General features: G+C 39.6%; 1 protein-coding gene across 1 annotated transcript in view; it reads right to left on the bottom strand.

Annotated features, from left to right (window-relative positions):
• The window catches only part of trpm3 (transient receptor potential cation channel, subfamily M, member 3), a 97,401-nt gene extending 83,863 nt beyond the window's left edge, over nt 1–13,538 (bottom strand). Inside the window, exon 1 of the mRNA XM_029511656.1 lies at nt 13,449–13,538. Within this exon, the coding sequence (XP_029367516.1) occupies nt 13,449–13,538 (90 nt within the window). The remainder of the gene's footprint in view (nt 1–13,448) is intronic.
• Between the last annotated feature and the right edge of the window lie 7,996 nt (nt 13,539–21,534).

Here is a 21,534-nt window from a genome sequence, read left to right as displayed (position 1 = left end):
AAAAGAGCAAGCAGAAATTTTCAAAGTGAAATCCTTTAAATCCTTTGCATTAAGTTTGTCAAGCTAGAAGGAGACTTACACAAAAATTGGGGTATGTTTTACATTAGGCACAAAGTCAGAGGCCCATAGTTAATAGTTTCATAGTTGGCTCACTGCAAATAGAATTTGGCCATTCATTTCTCAAATTAGGGAGCACCATTTTTTGGCTTATTGTCTTTTCAACAGCTGGCAATGAATTAAAAGCAAGATCCAGGGAAACCAATTTTCTTGCCAAAATACATGAAACGCGGTTGCCAGTTTGTTGTAAGTCACAGTATTGGACACTTTGCTCTGATTAGCATATTAATGATTCAGGAGATGATCCAACTGCAATGACCTTTAAATCAAATGAATGAAACCAATGTCACTTGGCTTTTTTGAATTCAGTTCATTCTAATAAAACTGATTTGACTCACAGAATGAGATGTAATCTTGTAAGAACTGGAAGTGAAAACCTGGGCAAGAAACTTTCATTCATGTTCATCAGCTTGATATTTCTTCATGGCTCTTATGCAGAGTGGATGCAGTGTGCCGCTGTACCTCTCATCCTAGTGGAGTGGCAGGGATAAAGCTTCATTACATAAGGTTGCTGGCAGGACTGGAGCTGGTGCTCAGCAGCACAGCAACTGGCAACAATCCCACAGAGCAATGAGCACGCATTACAGACTTCCTGCATCCTACTTCCAATTTCTCTTTCCGTCTGCTCATTCATTCACTTCTCCTCAATCGGCTGATTCCTTTCTTTTTCATCTATGATTGTTTTTCTTTTGTTTTTTACTTCTAATTTTGTGCATACACCCTTGCATCTATCCCTCTGTTCCTCTAACTTTCTGGGAAAGCGATACATCCTACTTTCCTCCTGCCTTTTGGGATCAGGCTTAGAGACAGGCAGAGAGAGCAGTTTTCCTCTAGTCTCTAATCCTCTTGATGTTCTAGAGGGAGGTACAATGTCTGAACATCCATGCAGTATGTACATACTGCACTAAATATGTAAGAGCAGAAATAAAAAGAGGATTTTTTTTTTAAGCCGAAATATCTAAAATACTGCAGGGGTCAAAGGATCTTAGTGTTTAATTGCCATTTACAATTAAGGTGAAAAATCAAAAAACTCTTCTGTGAAAGTGTTATTTGTTCTTCAGCAGCATATGGTATCAGCCTTCTGACTATATTTGACCTCATTCTGTATGTTTTTTGGCTAATAAACCTTCTACCTATTCGGTCAGCTAGAGTAACCCTGGTTATTCCCCCTATGAAAAACATTCTTTCCTACTGAGGCTGAAATTGAATTTTCATAGATAGAATTTAATGTAGCGTAACTGAGCTGTCTACTGTAGAAGTGGGTAAGAAAAAGATGAAAAGGAGTGAGAGGGAAATCCTGCATAACTATAGCAGAATTTTCCAAAGAATCTTCCCCAGAGGCGTAACAACAGTGCTACTTCAGAGCAGTGCGAGTCTTTAAAAAAATAAACTTACTACATATGAAATATTATGCAATAAATTTGGGCATGACTCAAAGTCTGACTTTTGGATGGAGAATGCCGCAGAATATTTAAAAGGATGTGCGGAAACAGAATTTGAGAGGACTGCAGAGATAATTTTAGACTGACTGTTGTAAAAATTGCACTTTGGAAGCCAATGTGGAGCACTGCTATAATAACCTCCTCAACGTCAAATGACAGTCATCCCTTCAGGGTAGGGCTGTACAGTCTGAGATAGAAGTATGACTGCTGTAAAAGAGACTGGTTTGCTTGGGCTGATATGGACATAGTTATATCAGACATATTGAACAGGAGGAGAGAGGGAGAGAGAGATGACAGGGAGATGCGAACAAGGCAGAAAGTTGGGAGAAGGAGGGGGAGCGAGAATCCAGAACTGGGAGAGCATGAGAAGGACTGAGAGATGGATGGAAGGACAAAAATAGCCCCGTGTGGCCATGCTGTTCACTTTCATTTTCCATGTCCCAACATCCAATTTACAGCAACGCACACACAGACACGCACATTTCTATCTAATGTCTCTCTGACTGATACACATTCACACAGAGATCCACCAATTCACATATAAAGGCGCATGCACATGCACACAATCTCATTTTTCTGTTCATGATAAAAATGGTCTATTCTATTGTTCTTTTACACCTCCACACTCGCTCTTTCTCTCAAGCCTCTTCCCACCACCATTCTATATTATCAGCAGATGGTAAGAAATACCTAGCAAGACATTGGGAACACATTCATATTTAAAGATGGGCCCTCTTGTGCACACAGAGACGCATATATATGCACATGCACTGACTGCAGCTAGGTGAACTCCCCAGGGTGTTGTCCTACAACTGTGCCATAAAACTATCCATCCCATTTAAAAGGGGACCACAATTAAAGAGATAGATGGTTAGAGACTGGCAGGACATATAGATGGTGAGGGACGTGCAGGGAAGGAGAGATAAAGAGGGAAAAAGATGTGAGCAGGAGAACTTGCACACATAAGGATTTAAGTCTTGTGAGGCCAGTGGTAACACACTGATTTAAAAATTGAGGATTAATGTTACAGATGAGGACTTCAAGCACCCCTGATGCTCCATATGAATTATATGTGTTTGTGTGTGTGTGTGTGTGTGTGTGTGTGTGTGTGTGTGTGTGTGTGGTCACGTGTAACACATGGCATGAACAAGTGTAGCTATCACTTCAGCAAAGGATAAAAACGTTTTAATGCGTGGAGTTTGCACAAATCCAATCCCTCTATTCCACTTGAGATGGAATTCACTTCCAATAAAAATATTACAAGTCTATGTGCCAAAGAGGAAACTGTGTGTACATGATTTGGCAGCATGCATATTAAAATTTTGGGTTTCTTGTGCATGTAAGGAGTGTATGTTGGTCCAGAAGTGCAGACACAGAGCAACATTTTGGAGAAGGCATCCAGGGGAGCTAAAGCTGCCCCGGCATGATTTAAGATGCTACCATTCACAGCTAATGACCCAAGTGAGAAATAACACCCTGTGAGCTGCAGAAAATAGTGATTGTAGGGAAATGAATACAGAGTGAGAGACTGAGAGTCTAAGAAAGAGCTAAGAACAAAGGAGACGAGAGAGTCAATTTATTGTAAAGTAATAATGGGAAGTGTAGATAAAGCAAAACAAAATGTTACAGAAAAAAAAACCTTGGTGTGAATTCCTCCTACACAAATATAATTAAAAATAACAGTGTTGAAAAGAAGAAGAAAAAGAAAAAAAACAAAAACCTGCCATTCCTTAAAGCGTTTGAATACCTAAAATGCCCCAAAGCCCATATAGGTTTTCAATAAAAACATGTTACAGCCCTTAAATAAGGTGTGTGTGTGTTTGCTACTGTGAAGAACATTGTTCGGAGCATCAATCAACTAAGTTCTGCATTTGAATTGGATTTAGTGGGTTGATTTTTCCTGTTGAGCGATTTCAATCTTTCCATCTGACCAGAACATCTTGAATAACAGACATAACTTCAATGTGATTACATAAGATGAAACAAGATGTTTCTGTGTGAACACGCAGTACTTCCAGATCAAGACAGTGAGAGGCAGACCTGAAGAAGATACTAGAGTGACAAAGGTAGTGGTGGATGGTGAAGCAGAGAAGAAACATAGAAAGGTACAGATTGATAGAGTGATCAAATGAGATATTACATAAGGGCAATCAGAGAGACAGACAGAGCGTACTCTCTTCCGACGCACAGTCAGATCAAAGTGTTTTGTTAAAAGACTTTTTCTGCCATAAAGAATAATATCCTCTTTTAACATTGTTCATATTATAAGAATCTTTAGTTCAGTCTTCTCTATTTGGCTGTCACACTGCAGCAGCAGCAGCCTCCCAACGTGGTAGTCACAGTGCCACAAATGCTTTTCATGAGGAAGAGATTATTAGCAACCAACCACAACATAATACATCTTCCAAGAAAGAAAGTTGTAAAAAAAAAACTTTCATTGTGCTGTTAAAATAAAAATGTAAAAAAAAACTTAACAATGATTAATGTGTACTTCACAGCTCTGCAAGGCAGACAAAACCAGTAGAGCAGCGAACCTGAAAATGAAAGAATAAAAACTAATAAAAAGAACACACTTATTTGATGCTGTAAAATGATAAAAACCAAGCTATTGTAACTGTTTATGCAACAGATAACACTGTGCGCAGCCCTAAATGTTTTATTTCCTCCAGTGCTAAGAAAAATATATATGCAAAGAGTGAAAACAATAATATTCAATCTTCTTAGTTTAAACTTTTTGTGATAAATGCTACCTCAATTTGAGCACCCAGACAGGTTCAGTGTGAAAAATTATTATTCTTTATCAAGTGTTTGAGCATTGAAGCATGTCAATGAGTAGAGCAGAACAATAAAGTTAAAATCAGCTAAAAAAGGAAATAATTGGGCTGTACCTTAGTGGGTTTTTCTTTTTTATATAAACACACAGTTACCAAGGTCCTATTAATTATTTACAGAGTACAACATCTGCAGACATACACAGACTGTTGTGCCTACATGTCTATTCCCATGAGTTTGTCTGGTTAAACATGAGCCTCAGTCAGTGCAGAGTCTGAAGTACACAGATGTCACACATCATTAGCTATAGACAGACAAAGTGCTAATGCCTAGACAGCTTTACTGTAAAACCTTTATAAATTCATATACAACATGGCATGACTTCTGCCACAGAAGCTATTAGATGTGAATCACAGTGACCGTGTAATTATGGGTACTTGCTCATTTCACTTTCCAAGGACAAGCCCCAAAAATGTTTATGTTATTCTTCTTTTATGCACCGATGAACAGATTAGAGGTTTGAATGGCACGAGGCATATGAGTACATGTCTCCCGGGTCTGATAAAAAAAGGCATTTCCTGAGATTTTCCTCACCCATTTTTCACAAAATATTTAATTCATTAACTCAGAAAGTCTTTAGCAGAATAACTGACAATTGATTAAAATAGTCATTTTGTGCAGAACTATTGAATAGCACTGACGGTGGGGGATAAAATAGTGGATGTGGCTGGAATATCTCATTTGAATTTCAAAGCTCATCCTCTGCACTCGCTGTCCATGGTGCTGATTCGGAAATGAGGACTAATCGGCAGAGTTTCCCTACACTGTCAAAGCAGCGCTGATTGGCTGGCTTCAGTCCAACATGGTCAACAGTTTGATGGATCCACGCATTTCAGTAACAATATGGCTCCAGCTCTCACATGATTAGACACTAATACTAGTCTCCTGGGCATGGGCTGCAATTTCAATGCTTTCAATACCTCTCCTAACACCCCAGCATGCCTTTGCATTATCTAAGCAGCCTGGACAATTACATGTGAGAGTGATTAAATGGAAATGTATTGATTAGGGAATTTATTGATTTACTTATGACCTATTGATTGGCTATAACTTATACTAGAGACATCCACAATCAGTCCTTCTTGTTACACATACAGATACACAGCCCAAAATTCTTTCTGAATTTCACATATTCCCTCTTCCATGTAAGCCAACATGTATCTTCTGTACTCTCCTGTATTTCTGTAAATATTTCAATATATTCAAAGAAAAGCTGCTTCTTCATGCTGTAGTAAAAGAATACTTTTGAGTAAAAATGACAAATTTTGGTGTTAGGGTTGTGTGTGTGTCACAATTTCTTGTGTAGGAACCCAGATTCCCAGAAGTCTCAGCTGACTGTCAATGTCACAGTGATGCCATGAAAACACAACTCCTATTCAAGACACATTCTCTTACCAAATCCCAACAAAAAGATTGTTTCTAGAATTTGTTTTTTGTGAGGTTAGCTGCCCCCCTTTCTGGGAAGCTGAGCTAAAATACTGCTGTCCAGCATCTGGTCTAACTCCCAACAATGTTAAACTACTTCTTTAATCCACCGTGGTATTGACACTCGTTCTAGAGTAAAGCACTTCAACAACCTTCTTTTAATTTTGTAGACGACAGAAATGTCCCTAAAATACACCCATTCTCACTACTGAAAATTTGACTGTGTTTGCCCTGAAGTCAATACAAGTCTACATCTTGAGGAAAGGTGACAGGAAAATACTACAAAGGTAGGCTTCTGCAATAATTCACGCACATCAAATGCAACAAAAAAATGTCTCACAACAAATCATGTTTCCAGTCTATCTGTAAACTTTCACCATCATCTATATCAATGACCTCAACAATCACAACACTGGTAATTCCAGACTGGTTGCAATAAACATGAGAGCCACAATTTATGCAATCATTCCATTTATCTCCCACTCCCTAAGAAAACACCATTGGGGGCTGCTGTTTGTCAGCTTCAGCTTGCCATTTAACTCAGGCACGAACAAACAGGTCAACAAAACCACAGGCATAGTCTTGGTCTGGAAACCCTTCAGCTGTAGCATAACAACAGCATGTCAGGCTTGCATATCACACTTTCTCCACCATCACGCTGGCATTCCCCATGGCTGCATCCTAAAACCAGTCCTCTGCTCCCTCTTCACTATCAGCAGGAGCTTGCACCTACAGCTCCAACGGCTAAATCAAATTTGCAAACAGCATGACAACAGCGGGACTGATATGCAACAGTGTAGCAGCCAACAAGGAGGGTGTCCAGACTATGTGTTGTAATGGCTTGACCACAACCGGCCATTATCATCTTTTCCTGGGAGTTAAGGCATTGGAGGGCCTAAAATTGAGCCTGAATATCTCAGACCTGGACAGGCAACATATCTTGTTTCAGAGGCCAAAAAGGGCTGAGAAGTGCATGAGAAAGAACATCCTCATATGCTGATGTTCAATGTGGTACAACAAATCTTATCAAATTTGGAGAGCACACTCTTACACTTCCCTGTTCATTGCCCTTCACGACCATAGATACTAAATTCATCATATATTCTGTAGGTGCTCAATGTTTGCTGAATTTTTTATCAATAAATATCTATCTATCCCAGTGTCACAACATCTACACATATAGTGTCCATGAAGCAGATCGGTATTCATGACTTACTGTCCTTATACATTATTAAACAGCCTATGATTTCCCTCTGGCGGTTTATGGGTCAAAGGTCAGTGTTCAGAGTTCATAACTCTGCTTGTCATGGATGCTGTGACTCTGTCAATATGATGGGAGCTGCGGAAGGATAGATGCATGCCACTAGTGATCATAAACAATCATGTGAGAAATTTCCACAGTGAAAGTCACAAGTGGTTTGTCAAATTATACATTTATTCTGAAACCGTGAGTCCTTTCAGCAATGATTCTTATGAATGATTCAGTGGTTGACTGGGAGGTAGAGTCATTCTCTACCATCTGTTGCATTAAATCGGTACGAATGTATTTAGACACAGAGAGTAACAAAAGCATGAAAACACACATTATTTGGGAGCAATGGTTTCCCCTGAAAGATTTAAATATTTTTGGAAATTATTAAAGACAAATTTACAAACAGCTCATTTCACTTCCCGTGATGTTGTGTGGAGACTTGCCAAACAGTAAACATAAAGTCTTTGTAGCCTCCAAAAAAGAAAAGAGATGCTAATTGGAAGCTTATGTGCTTATTTTGGCTCATTAGAGAAATAATGTTCTAATTGAAATCTCATAAATGCAGTATTTGCTATTTTAATGACACAAAAAATGCAACCATTGAGAAATCCTGTTCATATACCAAAGAAGAAGAAGAGGAAGGCGAGAGAGAGAGGAATGGGAACAGCGCTTCCCTTAGGTATGCGTGTGACAATGTGTTTCCTCCACTCTCATTCAACACCCAAGTAGCATTTGGTGTCAACACGTTGGGGACCGTCAGAATACATTTAAATAAGTGGACAGTGTGGTGTCTTTGGGAGAAAGTAGACCAACCTCCAATGAAACAAACATCTAATGGTTTCTGTTCATATGTGAAAACAGTTTTTGTTGATGCTTTTATGTCAACATGTAAAAATTTGCCTTTAAATTGCATCCTGTATGGAAGATGGTAGATAGAGATAAACAGTAGCTCTTATTATTCTGTAGGACATTACAAAGAGTAACATCAGTTTATGTGCAGTAGCTTTACTTTACTTTACTAACCAAATTCGCACAAAGATGTGTATTATAGCTGCTGCGATTACCGAAACAGTTCATTTTAGTTTGTTTCATAATCTTAATAGTTCATCAGAAGGTGTCAATGGAAAACATCTGTTGTAGAGAGTGTGTTTAAAGTAAAGGCTCAGCTCACACCAAAGAAAAAAGTTAATTCTGCATCAGTTTACCTGCTCTAACAACCTGAGTTGGATCTTACTGTTTGTGTGTCTGACAAACAGAAATACTACAATTAGGTGCTGTTTGATGCTTTGCTGCTGCAACATCTACAATAGCAAAGACTGCACCCCCATTCCACAGATCAAATCAGTTGACTTTTGCTCTTAGGTTGTAAAAATTGGACACAAAATGACAATAATATCAGATGTGCAAATATCTGACATGTCTGGGTCTTTTTAAAGTATCTAGTTTCCTATCTGTCTTCCTGAATGTATCTACTGCAGATACAAATATGGGTGGTGCCACCTATGGGTGATAACATGCACTTTGGTAATGTATGTAGAGTATACTGTTGGTATCAGAACTCACATAAAATTAGATGCATTTAATCAATTTCATTCTGTGTAACCGACATACATGCATATTCATTCTTTGCAGCAGAACCACAGAGTTGAAAGCACTGCAACAGTGTATCTTTTTATGTAACACAAATTTATTTTTAGCATGAGAGAGATATATTTATTTTTTTTAGCAGTGCCATCCTGTTCTCCATGTATTTTGAATAAGATGGACTCTTATCTATGCTTTATGATTACATGAGACGATGGAAGAAAAGGAGAAGCAGGGCAGATTGTCATAAAGGGAGAAAGATGAAAGAGAAAGAGAGATTACTGCATTCACCTTACTGTATGAGATATTTACACAATTAGTAGTACTGCAGAGGTACAGTATTAACTATCAGATTTCTTCAGAGGTTGAGAAATTCCCTCAAAGCTGATAAAGAGGAGGCAGTTATTGCACCTTAATGTAACATGGTGATCAAAAGTAAGATATAACACACACAAACACATACACAAAGAGAGAGGCTGCCACCCTAAAGAGCAAGATGAGACGAGGTAAAACTAAAACAAATGGAATTAGAGCAAATGTCAATGTGTTATTAAAATCGCAAAGAGATGACAAAGACTGATTTTCTACTTCCTATTCTCTGTCCAAAAAAAGGTTTCCCTGTTTCACATTTTATCCCACTGAGTGAACAAAAAAATCCCAGGCTTGTCTGCGCTGTCAATGCTGTGAATATGTAATTGCTATTATATAATGAGGCAATTATATTATGACACTTGGTGCCATACCCAAGTGCTGAAGCGCTTGGCAGCAGAACTTGAGATTAAAGGGCAACCACCAATGCCATCTTCCCGCACTTAACTTTTTTCATGTGGGAAGGTCAGAAACTGCAGACCATGCCATCATTAGAATCATGCCTATTGGATGCAGCCCAGGATTGGAAATGAGGTAGATCTAGGCCAGAAATTCACCTTTCCACCTGAAACTGCGGCGACGAACCAGCGCCCAGACCTTGTACCCTGGTCCAAATCCTGCCGGCGAGTCTTCAGCGTTTAGCTGACAGTCCCCTGGGAGGAACCCATTGAGCTTTCCAGAGGAGAAAGCTGCAGTACGCCAACCTAGCAGCTGAAGCTGAGAACCGACGGTGGAAAATAAAAGTGTGCCCAGTGGAGGTGGGCTGCAGGGGCTTTATGGCCAGCTCCACCAAAGGCTACTGCAGGAAGTGGGAATCAGAGGGCAGGCCTAACGAAAGACCATCAAAGAGGTCGCCAGCGTTGCCAAAAAAAAAAAAAAAAAAAAAGCAGTCACTGGCTGTGGCTGAAGAGGAAGGAGACCATGTGGGCTGCAGGGTGACACACACCCAGGTCTGGTCAGCCTGCGATGGGCTTGCCTCTGAGGAGAGTGTATTGCAATAAAAGTCCAAAAAAACAGATGAGAGGTGCACAACTGATGATGTGTTGTATTGGGGGCGCCAGGTGGTCATCATCCAATCCCTACCCCACCACACCCCACCCCACCCAAGATGGCATCTTTAACCACTCCAAACTGGGTGCTGATATTCCAGGGACATTTACAACTACTCCTGTGAAACAGTCTCAGTCTATCAAATATATAATGATTTGAGGAACAGGAGACCAGCACTGACAGGCAGTGAATTCAAGTTGAATTTGAATTGTCAAACATATCCAGTAACAAGAAACCTGAGACATTAAACTGAAAACTGTTTGACTATTTCTGGGTCTCTTTCTGGCTTGACACACGGAATGAGAGCATGTGGGCCAGAGTGGAATTCCAGGTGAGTTTTCTATCCTTTTTTCTTCATGTCCTAGTTCAGGTTACCCCCACCCCCCTCTCTTTGTCCAAGTGGGGCATTTGTCATCTCTGAAATGCCACTTGACCAACATCCTGCCATTTTAAAGGTCAGCAGAAAGCTGTTGTAATGAACTGAATAACTAGTTAAACAAATGTCAACAGAAATTTCATTCTTTTTCAGCTTGAGATCATTAGCGAAAGCAAGTCCTCGCTGACACATATGACAAATATCTATCCTGCATATATTTTATTAGGAAATCATCTTCACTAAATCTCACCTTCACTTACACATGAAAATAAAACACTGAACCAAACATCTGTACACCAGGTTGTACTCAAGACCATTTGCCCACAAACAGCGACGCACTTTAAAAATTTCCATTCTTGGATCTCGAAGGATAGGGAAACCAAAGAGTCAACCAATCATTTCCATGTCGATGCTATGGGTCGCAGGGTTTTGTCACTGTGAAAAAAATATCTGCAGGGATATAGAGGTGTACATTCTTTCGGTCTGACTAAAGCACACACACAAGTACATATACACTCTGTGGTCTACTTAAGGGTGATGAACTTGGGTTAAAGAAATGGTGAAACTGGTAACAGGTTTTGGATTAACTGCACTGAAACATGAAACCAGTTTAGGTCGCTTTCTTATGTTTGCACTGTAAAAGACATCAAATTAATCTGCATTAGTGCTTAGCTATAAGGAGATATCTATAGTGGCAGTGCTAACTTGATTTTGATGTTAACATTTCTGACACATACACATTCTCTATTTCTTGGTATGTTTTTTTTATATTAACAAATGTAATATGTGAGCTGATGACAGGTCTCAAATCCTATACTCACATCAACACTTGCATTGTTTGCTGTAACATCAGCTCTACCTAGACCACTGCATTATAAATACACATATTTGCTGAATAGCATGTGCACATACACAATCACACACCTACACACAAATCTGCACTTTCAATCTGCTGGACATATTTCCTGCCTTAGGAAGACTGAAAATAACTCTGTCAGGCTATAAATTGTCATTGCACTCAAATGCATACGCGTGCATAAGTATAGAGTTGGCAGCAGTTGGCAGGTAATAAGTTAGAGGGACATGGGAGGATAGTGCTTGTCAGACAGAAATTTCCAACAATAATGACAAGCCTATTAGATTAATTTCATACTGACAGCCTGATGTCTCCCTAGGGGGGCTTTCACATACAGTAAACACAGTTTCAGACACCACAATTCTCTATAGCTTCACCCATGCTGCTAACACAGCCTACAGATTTGGCTGCATACTGCTACAACCAAAACACTGGGATGTTCAGCGAAGAATTTAAAATCAGCTACCCAGAACTGGCCACAGTTAAAAGGTTGTAGAAAAATTCCCCTTTATTTTTTTCTTTTTTTCATATTTCAAAGCAAATTCTACTTCATTGAAAGCTGCATTTCCTGAGCTGATGAGCAAAGACTGCTCTGCAGTCATGGTGTTGTTAATTCTGAACCTGTTTGGTAAGCAGTTCTTGGGCTCAGGGGATATGGGTTGGGCACATTTGAACCCATTTCTGTTTCACAGCAGGGAGCCCTAAATTTGATTAAATTTAATTTTGGTCTAGCCGTGAGCCCATGCAGGGGCAGGACATCTATTCATGTCTTGACAATCAGGGATGCAGCTAATTTGTGGATAGTCACTTTGACTTTTGTGGGGTATTTGGAGTGGAATGTAACAGCTTTACTTAATCACCTACAACAGATAGAGTTAACTGATCAAAATGTTGCACTGCAGTCTATGAGCTCTTTTTTAAATTAATGAATTCCAATATGTTTCCAACACTTCCAACAGCACTGCAACAAACACCAGTACACAACACAAACAAAGCTGCATTCTCGTGTTAAGATCCAGAATAAAATATCTGTGAAAAACTGCAAAATGCACAAGGCATGCACACTTTCCGTGCACAAACTGATCCTGTGGAAATCTAATCAAGGATTACAATCATATTCACTGCCAGGCTGTACAAGCCAGGCTATACAAATGCAAATGCCTGACATGTGATCCCAAGCACTCTGGTTGTGTGGTTCAACATCACTGTGTTTGATAAAGCCAGATCAAAGCAGAGTGACAAAGTATTCAAGACCTCCAACAATAGACCTTGCAGAGAGCCCGTAATGGCTTATATGAATGGATAAATAAGGTTTGGGGTACCAATATCTGTAAACAAGTCATATAAAGGCACTTTGGATTTATAGAACCGATAAAACAAACAGAAATACATAGAGATATGGACAAATACACACCCGTTCATTAACAATGCTACATACCTCTTCTCAGGTGATGTGAAAAGGTTTGGTTCCCCAACTTATTATACATATGCCTACAAATCCCCTCTTCCCTTATGTTCTGCCTCTTCCATTCACCATTTACTTTTTTCTCCTATCATTTCTTTTGCTTACTCTCTTTGAAACTGTTCAGATTTCATGCAATCACCGTCAACGTTTGTATAAGCCTGCAGCTGCTATAACCCCTATAATCCAATCCCCCCTCTCTCTCCAGATTCTCACTCGTCAGTTCTCTCTCCACCTGAATTGTTTCTTGCTCTCAATCCTTCATAAATCTTTACTTTTTGTTTCAACACACTTTGTCACTGTCTCTTCAGTTTCTCTACCTCACTCTGTGTGTACCTCTCAAACATCATGCTGTATCCTCATCTCATCTCCATTTCTATCTCTTTACATATCCCCACACTTGGCAACCTTAATGCTTCCATCTCAGTGAGCTTTGTATGTCGGCAGGTTTGCCACACTTCTCTTCTCTTTTATACTAAATCCTTCCGGACATCTCTTCTTACGGCTTGCCTTATATCCAGTTTTCTACACTTGTACACTTGAAGGAATACGAGAGAAGAAGCATTTTCACCACTCATTTTATATCCTCACACTTCCTTCTACTCCTCCTTTGGGAAGCAGCAGCATAGCAGGAAGGCTATGTTTTATTTCTTTCCTTCTTTTTTTTTTTTTTTTTTTTTTACCTTTAGCAGGCGTACAGATGGCAAAAAGGCTGCGTGGCACAATTTTCTGATGGTCCAGTTGAGTGGACGTGGTGCATCCAGCTGGTTCATGGTGTCCACTCTTCACCGTGCAGCCACTGGTGCCTTGTGGCTTTTCCCGGCACCAGGATCAATGCTGCCCCACTAGGGGGGCAAAAATGGGAGAGGGTCTCCAACTCCAACTGCCGAGAAGCACACAAGTCCCAGGGCATGACCCTCGACGGACAACTGTCTTCCGCTACCGCCACCACTACTGCCACCACCTTGAAGCCTTCACTTCCCCAAGCAGATGAAGAAGCTCCCACCTCGGCAGCTCTCTGTCCCCTCTCCCCTTCTTTCCTGCCCTCTTCTTCAACCTAGCTCAGACAGATCCAAAGAATTCAAGGCAAGCCAAAGCTGGAGCACCAGGATCATCTGATTCCTTTTCCACCAGTAGCTGGAGTGAGCTCAGCTCTGGCGCGAAAAAAAAACAAGAGTGAAATATTTTCCCAAAGAGAGCAGAGCGCAGCAGAGAAAAGAGCTTGTAATTGGATGCAGGTGGAAGAAAACACCAGAAGAGAGAAAGAGGAAGAGGAGAGATGGAGATGAGTAGAGAGGAGAGGAGAAACGAGCAGTGCAGTGCAGCACAGCGCAGAGGGCAGAAGAGAGAAAACGAGAGCAACACAGAGCGCATAAACGGAGCAGCTTGACAGGCAGCAGCTTAGATATGAGGCTGCATGTACTCTACTGTCTCCAAGATGGGAAAGAAGGAGGGAGAGGGAGAGAGAGAGAGAGAGAGAGAGAGAGAGAGATGATGAAGGGAAGGGAAAAAACAAAGAAAGAGAGGTAGAGAGGGTGAGAGAGATACAGAGATAAAATCCAATGCAATTGATAAACAAGCTGAAATTGAAACTCTGGGGATGGGATGCAAGGGAAAAAGATTGCCTCTGTGCATGGGAAGAGAGAGAGAGAGCAATGGTAAAATAGAGAGAGCGGGAAGAGATGTTATGAGGCATTGAATGGTGGTCAAAAGGGAAATGTGTGAAGCAGAGGCAACACTGTCTCAGAGTGAATTCAGATTGAGCTCAAAGACATAAGCACATTAAACTTGATACCGTAGCAGTGGAGGGGAGAACAACCTACTTAAGTATTTGCACATTAAGAGGCTCTGAAGTGATCAAAAAAAACCTAAGAACAGAAATGTTGATGTGACGCTCATAATGCATGAATCATTTAAAATTAATTTTCTGTAATGGCATGAAAGTTGTGATGTAATTCTCCTTTTTCTTTTAATTTCCCTGATCCAAATAAAGATTTCAGTCATAATGTCACTATATTATGTTTTCAATCTGAAAATTTCTGACTCAGAGGAATAATTTTTTTTGTCATCTATGCCACTTCTCATTGATTGAATGAAAAAAAAAAAAAATTAAATGTTCTCCATGAAACAATCAAAATTAGTAAAGACACCTTCATGCTTCCTGTGGTTGGAGGACACGAGCAGAATTGTCTTTTGTAAATGCTATTAGCTCAACGACAACAGTACAATAGTAATCTGGAGTATATGAACAAAGAAAAACCTTATCAGTACAGCAGCAGCTCTCATAGGCTTGAATGCTCGATTATGAAACATAACTGAAAAAAGTGAGCCAGATATTTTATCTTTGTTGGCGCTCTAAATTTGATGTGCCTTTAATTCTATTGCAGTTGTCCAGAATGTCTGTCTCCATCAAATTACTGATACATAATCCTCACCCAACACCTCGGTTCTTGTCAGAACAAAAGATATGAAAAACACCAATTAACAACTCACATTGCAATAGATTTTGCATGTCTGGGCTGATGAGAGAGTGACTTGATGTGATTTGATCCTCTGGTGTAAAGGTTAGATGCACCACATATTGTTATTGTAGTAAAATTGTTCAAATTAAAGCCAAAATTAATATAGCTGTATCTGTCTTAACTGAGAAATTAAATCTGTGCAAATAAAAGGTAAATGTATGATACTGGTGTGGAATAAAGAGTTCATCTGTCATTACAGCTTCCATAAAAGAGAACCTTGCAGGGTAAAGATGGTTGCAGTTAGTTGAAGGATCTCATTCAGTAAACTAAGACAAGCTGTCAGAGTTATGCTGGAAGCCAAATAAAGAACAAAGAAGTCATTCATAATGGACTGGGTGTTTCTTCTCCCTCAGATAAAAAGAAAAAACAATAGCTGTTGCAAAACACATCACAATATGACAAACCATGAATTGATCTCTAACAATTTAATATAATATGTAATAATATGTAATATGAAGGGTCAAAGTCTTGATTATATTTTTAAAAGGCCTATTGCCTCTCTTGTTTCACTGGAGGGCATCAGCCCTGACTGTCAAGGACTAATATGAAGAATATCCACCTTACTGATCACTGGGTCCCTGGGGACCTGCCAGTCCTGGGGGCAATCTGTCTGTCAACCATACAGCTAGTCACTGTGGAGACAGTGCATGACAGGGCATGACAGTGTCTCACCCTCACCTAAAAAGCCTCCCACGTCACATTTCTCCATCTCACCCGATGAAATGGTTCGGTGAGCATCCACAGCTCAGTACATCATTCTGCACCATCTGCATCTTGACTCTAGATGGCAACCTTCTAATGCACAATGTCCATTTCATCCGCAGCCCAAATCAATCTTGGTCCAGGCCCTGGTATCATTTCATACCAACAATGGATCATTATCATACCGCTTGTTTAACTACTATGAAATCAGTGGCCATCTATTTATTACTAATCATCAGGATAAGTCTGCATCACCTTCTTGCCAATGCAGCAACATTCACACTTCACCCACCAGATGGCATCAGTTCAACACGCCTGCTGCAGACAGTGTCTTGTTTCTTTCATCCTCTCACTTTTCTTGGCTACACTAATTATCACAATCTTAAAAGGCATTAAACACTAGCAAAGAAAAAGACCAGCCAAAATGAAATTTAAACCTCTCTTTGATTCATTTTTCCTAATGGGAGCTGAACTTGGCTGGTGACAGACGCAATTTACTGTGTATTACTTGTGTGCTTCAGTGCTTCGAGCTTAAATGAGATGGTGAGTAATATAATAAATATCTAAACATAATTCATCACTCACGTTCTTCAAATGAAGTAGGAGAAGGAGTTCCATATAATCATTTTACAAAGAGAAGGTTGCTCCCAAGGTAAATGGTATTTTGATTCTCAGTTTTTTAACTTGATCATTCTATAGCAAGTATAGCAAGATTAATTTACCAACTGAAGTCACTTTACTCTTGGCTTGCCTGTAGATGTGGATTTATGTGGTATTATGTAAATGTAGAAATGTGTGCACACATCAGTAAATGTCTAAATAAATTTACCCATGACCAATCGGGCAGCAACTCTACATAAAATCATCTGTAAGAGGAGTGTGTGCAAGCACATTTATGCTTCATAATTATGAGTGGGTGTTCTGTTCTATAGTCCATTTCTCCTGGGAGACATCTCAGCTACAGGTAGACTCATTCCATCACCTATCTGCTCTGTGACAGGAATGAGAACGAAGCCCATTTCCACCTGTCTTTCAAGCAAGGCCACTGAAAATGGGAATCCTTTTTAAGTCGTATTCATGGTGAAAAACCTGTTAAAATGTGGTGATCAGTGAATAAATACATTATTATATTTTATACACAACATTTGTATTGCAGTCTCCCAGTCCAACTCGAAATCAATATTGTGTGCGGGAGAAAACTAGAAAATTGAAACCCAACATATGGAGATGCATGTATGTGTTCCGTTTTAGTCTGTAGAGACTTTGCTCAGTCACTGATACACCCAGATTTTCATGTTTTGTTTGAAGTGACGCTTTTACATTATTTGTTGCAACTTTAAACATCCAACATCCAACTGTAAAGCCATTTACTCTTTGGACAGCATCCAAATTTACCTTGCTACTAGCAGCCTGTCTTTTTCTATAGGAACTGGTTGTCATAATTAGAGGTTCAATTCACTGGTGAACCACAGTGAAAATCTACGTATGGTAGACGGTAAAGAATTAGAGATGACTGCACCCACCTAAACAGCTGCACAGTGAAAATGGCCCTGTTGTTTTTGTTTGTTTTTTCAGTGAAATAATAAACTGAAGGTATGTGTTAACAAAGCTGTCTGCTGTAGATGGATGGTACCACAATGCTTTATCTAATTTGGCCTCCACTGCCTCTTCTCTATGTGATCCTTGTCCCCTGGAGGGTTCTCGTAAGTGACAGTTCAATACTTTCCGCCATATGCACCCAAAGACACACACACTTACACAAACAGACACACAGACATGTACGCAAAAACTACCCCCTACTTCTCTTGCCCTGAGGAAGCAGGAAGACTTCTGCTGAGTCGGGTACACTCCTCCATCTGGAGAGAGGCAATGATTATTAGCCTGCGGGATGGAACGACCGACACACACACACACACACACACGCACACAAGCACGTTAAAACAAGAAATATAGCTATATAAATCTTTTGTGTTCTCCATATTTTTTCTTTTTACTTGCCATCACTCACAATTAGACACTCAGCTGTAAGTCCAATCATAGATGAGATGTTCATCTGCCACTGCAGTTTAATGCTTGCTAAAAAAGTCGTTTGCTTTCAAACTCAACTTCCTCACTCACCCCCGACAAGTTGTCAGAGAGTTCTTGTCAACACATCCTTAAAATCAGTTCCACCCTAACCCTTTTTTTCACCTCAGACATTTAGGCATCCAGCCGTTCTGCTAAATGTTATCGACAGGTGCAAATGCCTGCAGACAAACAGCAGTTTTATCAGTGAAGCCAGAGGAAACGGGCTGGGAAGATGGTACTAATCAAAAGTAATGACCTGTCCATGAGATAGTTATTTAAGTCACCCTTTATCATATTTTCACAGAGTTACTGCTTATCACCAAAGTTATTGTATAGATCCATCAACATCTCATCTTTTCCCATTCATTTACAGTGTAATCTTTGTAAAAAGGCATATCTTGTCTTAAATAGAATGATTTTGTTTTTTTTAACTTTCATATTGGCACAGTTACACAATTTAAATTTCTAAATGTCAAACTTTAAACACCAATAGGAGAAGAGTTGGGAGGCAAGTGAGAGGATGCCAGAGGATAACATTTGAAGATAGATACATGACAAGAGTGTGGACAGATGAAGAATGTATAACTGAGTAAAACTGAGAGTAAAAGACACAAGAAGAGAAAATTTACTACCGAATATTTGGAGTTATTGAAGGAAAAGAGGAACTTAAAAAAATCTTGGCTCCAGATAATTTAGAGCCTTTAGTTTAGCATGTATTATTTCATGCTGTGAGTGAGTCTAACAAAGGACCAGTGAGAGTCAATCTTCCTTTCTTTGCAGCAGAAATTATTTATGTGGCCTTTCACGTTCACCATAATAGGAAGTAGAAAAACCATAAATACCTCAAAACTGCAGAAACTGTTTGAACAAAGACTGCAATCATAATATTGATACTTTTAATACTGAATCATGACCATCTGAACAAAATCAAGTGTAAATACAAACTTTTAAAAGTTCAATACTTTGGCTGAGTTGACTTGAAAACACACAGCTGTCTCTGTACGTGTATCTATTTTAATAGATAGAATGTAAATAACATATTTTGGTAATTTTAGAAATGAAATGTAATAAATACAATGTTTGAAAATACAGAAAAGTGTCCTTGACTTAACTTTCTACATATTAAATGAAAATGAAACAAACCACAATAAACAGCAATGAAGTCAGCACTTTGCAAATGTTCCCATGCCTGCTTATAAGCTGTACGTAAGGTGCAAAGAATGGATTCCACTAAACAAACATCTAGATGCATATGTGTTAGGCTGAAAAGCTTCTTGAAATTGCTCCAGAACTGAGGATTGGAGGAGGGGTGGCTCAGTTATGGGCACCTTTTCATATAACTGGAAATGAATAATGTACATGAATTAATCCTTGTGCGGTTTTAACATCCTGTATACTCCCCTTGTCCTATGGGTCAAAAATGACCCGCCTTCACCAAAGCCCTAAAATATAGCAGCGTAATTGAATTTTAAATCCAATATCTATGTTGTATGATGAAACCTCCTGTTATTTATCAAATCAATTCTATAAAATTTTACAAAATTTTACCATATATTTTTTTATAACTGTGAATTTTTTTTTTTCCTTTCTTTCTTTTTTTTTATTTTACCACAATCCAACTGTCATAATAGTTTTCTTTTATACAGTAACGGTTTATTATTACTATTACATCAATGTGAAGAAAATACTATTGAATTAATTTTATTGAAAGGAAAAATAACAGTCAACAGTATGGAACTTTTCCAACAGTTTATTCTTTGTTAATATTCTTTAAGAAGTGAATTATCAAATACATCTCTTCTCTCTTCTCTTCTTTTGTCTAATAACAAAACAGCAAAAAGTTGCTTAACATTGAACATGTGGGACAGTATGTGGAAACGTGAGCATGGGCTTTGCAGACTTATTTCTCACACGTGCAGCACACAACTTTCGTCTTGCAGTCCTTCTTCCAGGGACAGAAATTGCATCTTCTCTTGCCTGACCCAGCTGCAGCCTCAAGGGGCTCAGAAGAAGATTCAGCTCCCTGAGCAGCTCTCACAATTGCTGCAGAGGCTTCTGTGCGGGGGAGGCGCATGGGGTGACAAGAGCCTTTCCCAACTTCTCTCAGCCATCCAGGTTGGGTTGATTGTCTGCCATATCACAAAGGCATTGTATGATGAGACATCAAGGATGTTGTGGAAGATGACCAGGGGCCAGCGTGCAGTCATCCTTCTGCAGCTATACCTTCCAATAACCTTGTCAGGGTTGTCCACTCTCCCTTTAGTGTGGTTGAGGTCAAGGATGATGGCTGGCTTCCCGTCTTCATGATCAGTGATTTCAGCTGCCTTGTGCAGTGTACTCAGCAGGACCACGTTCTTGTTCTTTTTTGGGAGGTAAGAAACAATAGTAGTGGTGGGAGTGAAGGCAAACTTTGTCGAGAAGATCACTCTCTCCCTTGTTGCAAGGAGTGCAGGGGGGAGTTCAGGCTTGTTTTTCCATACAGTGCCAACCATGGTCATTTTCCTTTTCAGGGGCTGCTGGCCGAGTTCATGGGAGGTGAAAAAGTTGTCATATGAGACGTTGTGCCCCCTCAGTCCAACCGTCAAAACAAGTACAACACGCATCCCCTGGCTCTTCTCTGGTGCTCCACTGGGACTGGGCAACTTCCCAGTTACTTACTTATTCCATGCATAGCTGTATTTTGCATCACAGGCCACCCATATTTTGATGCCATATTTTGCTGGCTGGCTTGGCATATACTGCCAGAAAGGACAGCGACCTGACTAAAAAAAAAAAAAAGACCAAGATTACAATCAGTAGTGAGTGTAAGTGTCATAGGAAAAAAAATAGGAAAACAAAAAAATCACATGAATCAACAGAGTAAAAATATAAATTTCAGGTAAGTAACATTGCGAAAAAAAAAAAAACTTACCTTTGAATGGAACTAACTGCTCATCTACTGTGACCTCAGGTCCAACCCTCCAAATTTGTCATTTCCAGTATGATCTTTTCAATGGCTGGTGTGATGAACAGGAGGAAAGTGGAGGAGATGTCCTTGGCATGGGCAGCTGAATATCCTGTTGGCCCTAGAGTCATCCTAATGATGTTTTGTGCTGCAGCTCTTGTTATTTTACTGTTATTGGATAAAAATGTCTCTCTGTCAGCTTGGGTCATTTCTTCTATTCCTCCTCATCATCTTCTTTAGATACATCTTCTTCAACATCATAGTGTTCTTGCTTATCCTGAACCTGATCCTGAAAAAATCTGGTCCAGGACCTGCTGGACAGCAAAATGTCCACTCATGGCTTCAGCATGGACCCAACTGGGGGTTCTTTGGTCAGGGGGATCTTTATATCCTCTCCACTGAATTTGTTTTACATTATGTTTTTTTGTTTTTGTCTGGGATCTTGTGTAATGTGAGGGTTTAGCTGCAGGTCAGAGGTGCAGGTGCAGGTGCAAATTCAAGTTCAATTCGTACATCAATAGGAATACAGTTTCT

The sequence above is a fragment of the Echeneis naucrates genome, chromosome 9 (assembly GCF_900963305.1).
Source record: "Echeneis naucrates chromosome 9, fEcheNa1.1, whole genome shotgun sequence".
Lineage (NCBI taxonomy): Eukaryota > Metazoa > Chordata > Actinopteri > Carangiformes > Echeneidae > Echeneis > Echeneis naucrates.
The sequence above is the reverse complement of the archived record's forward strand: the minus strand, read 5'-3'. Positions and strand labels throughout refer to the sequence as shown.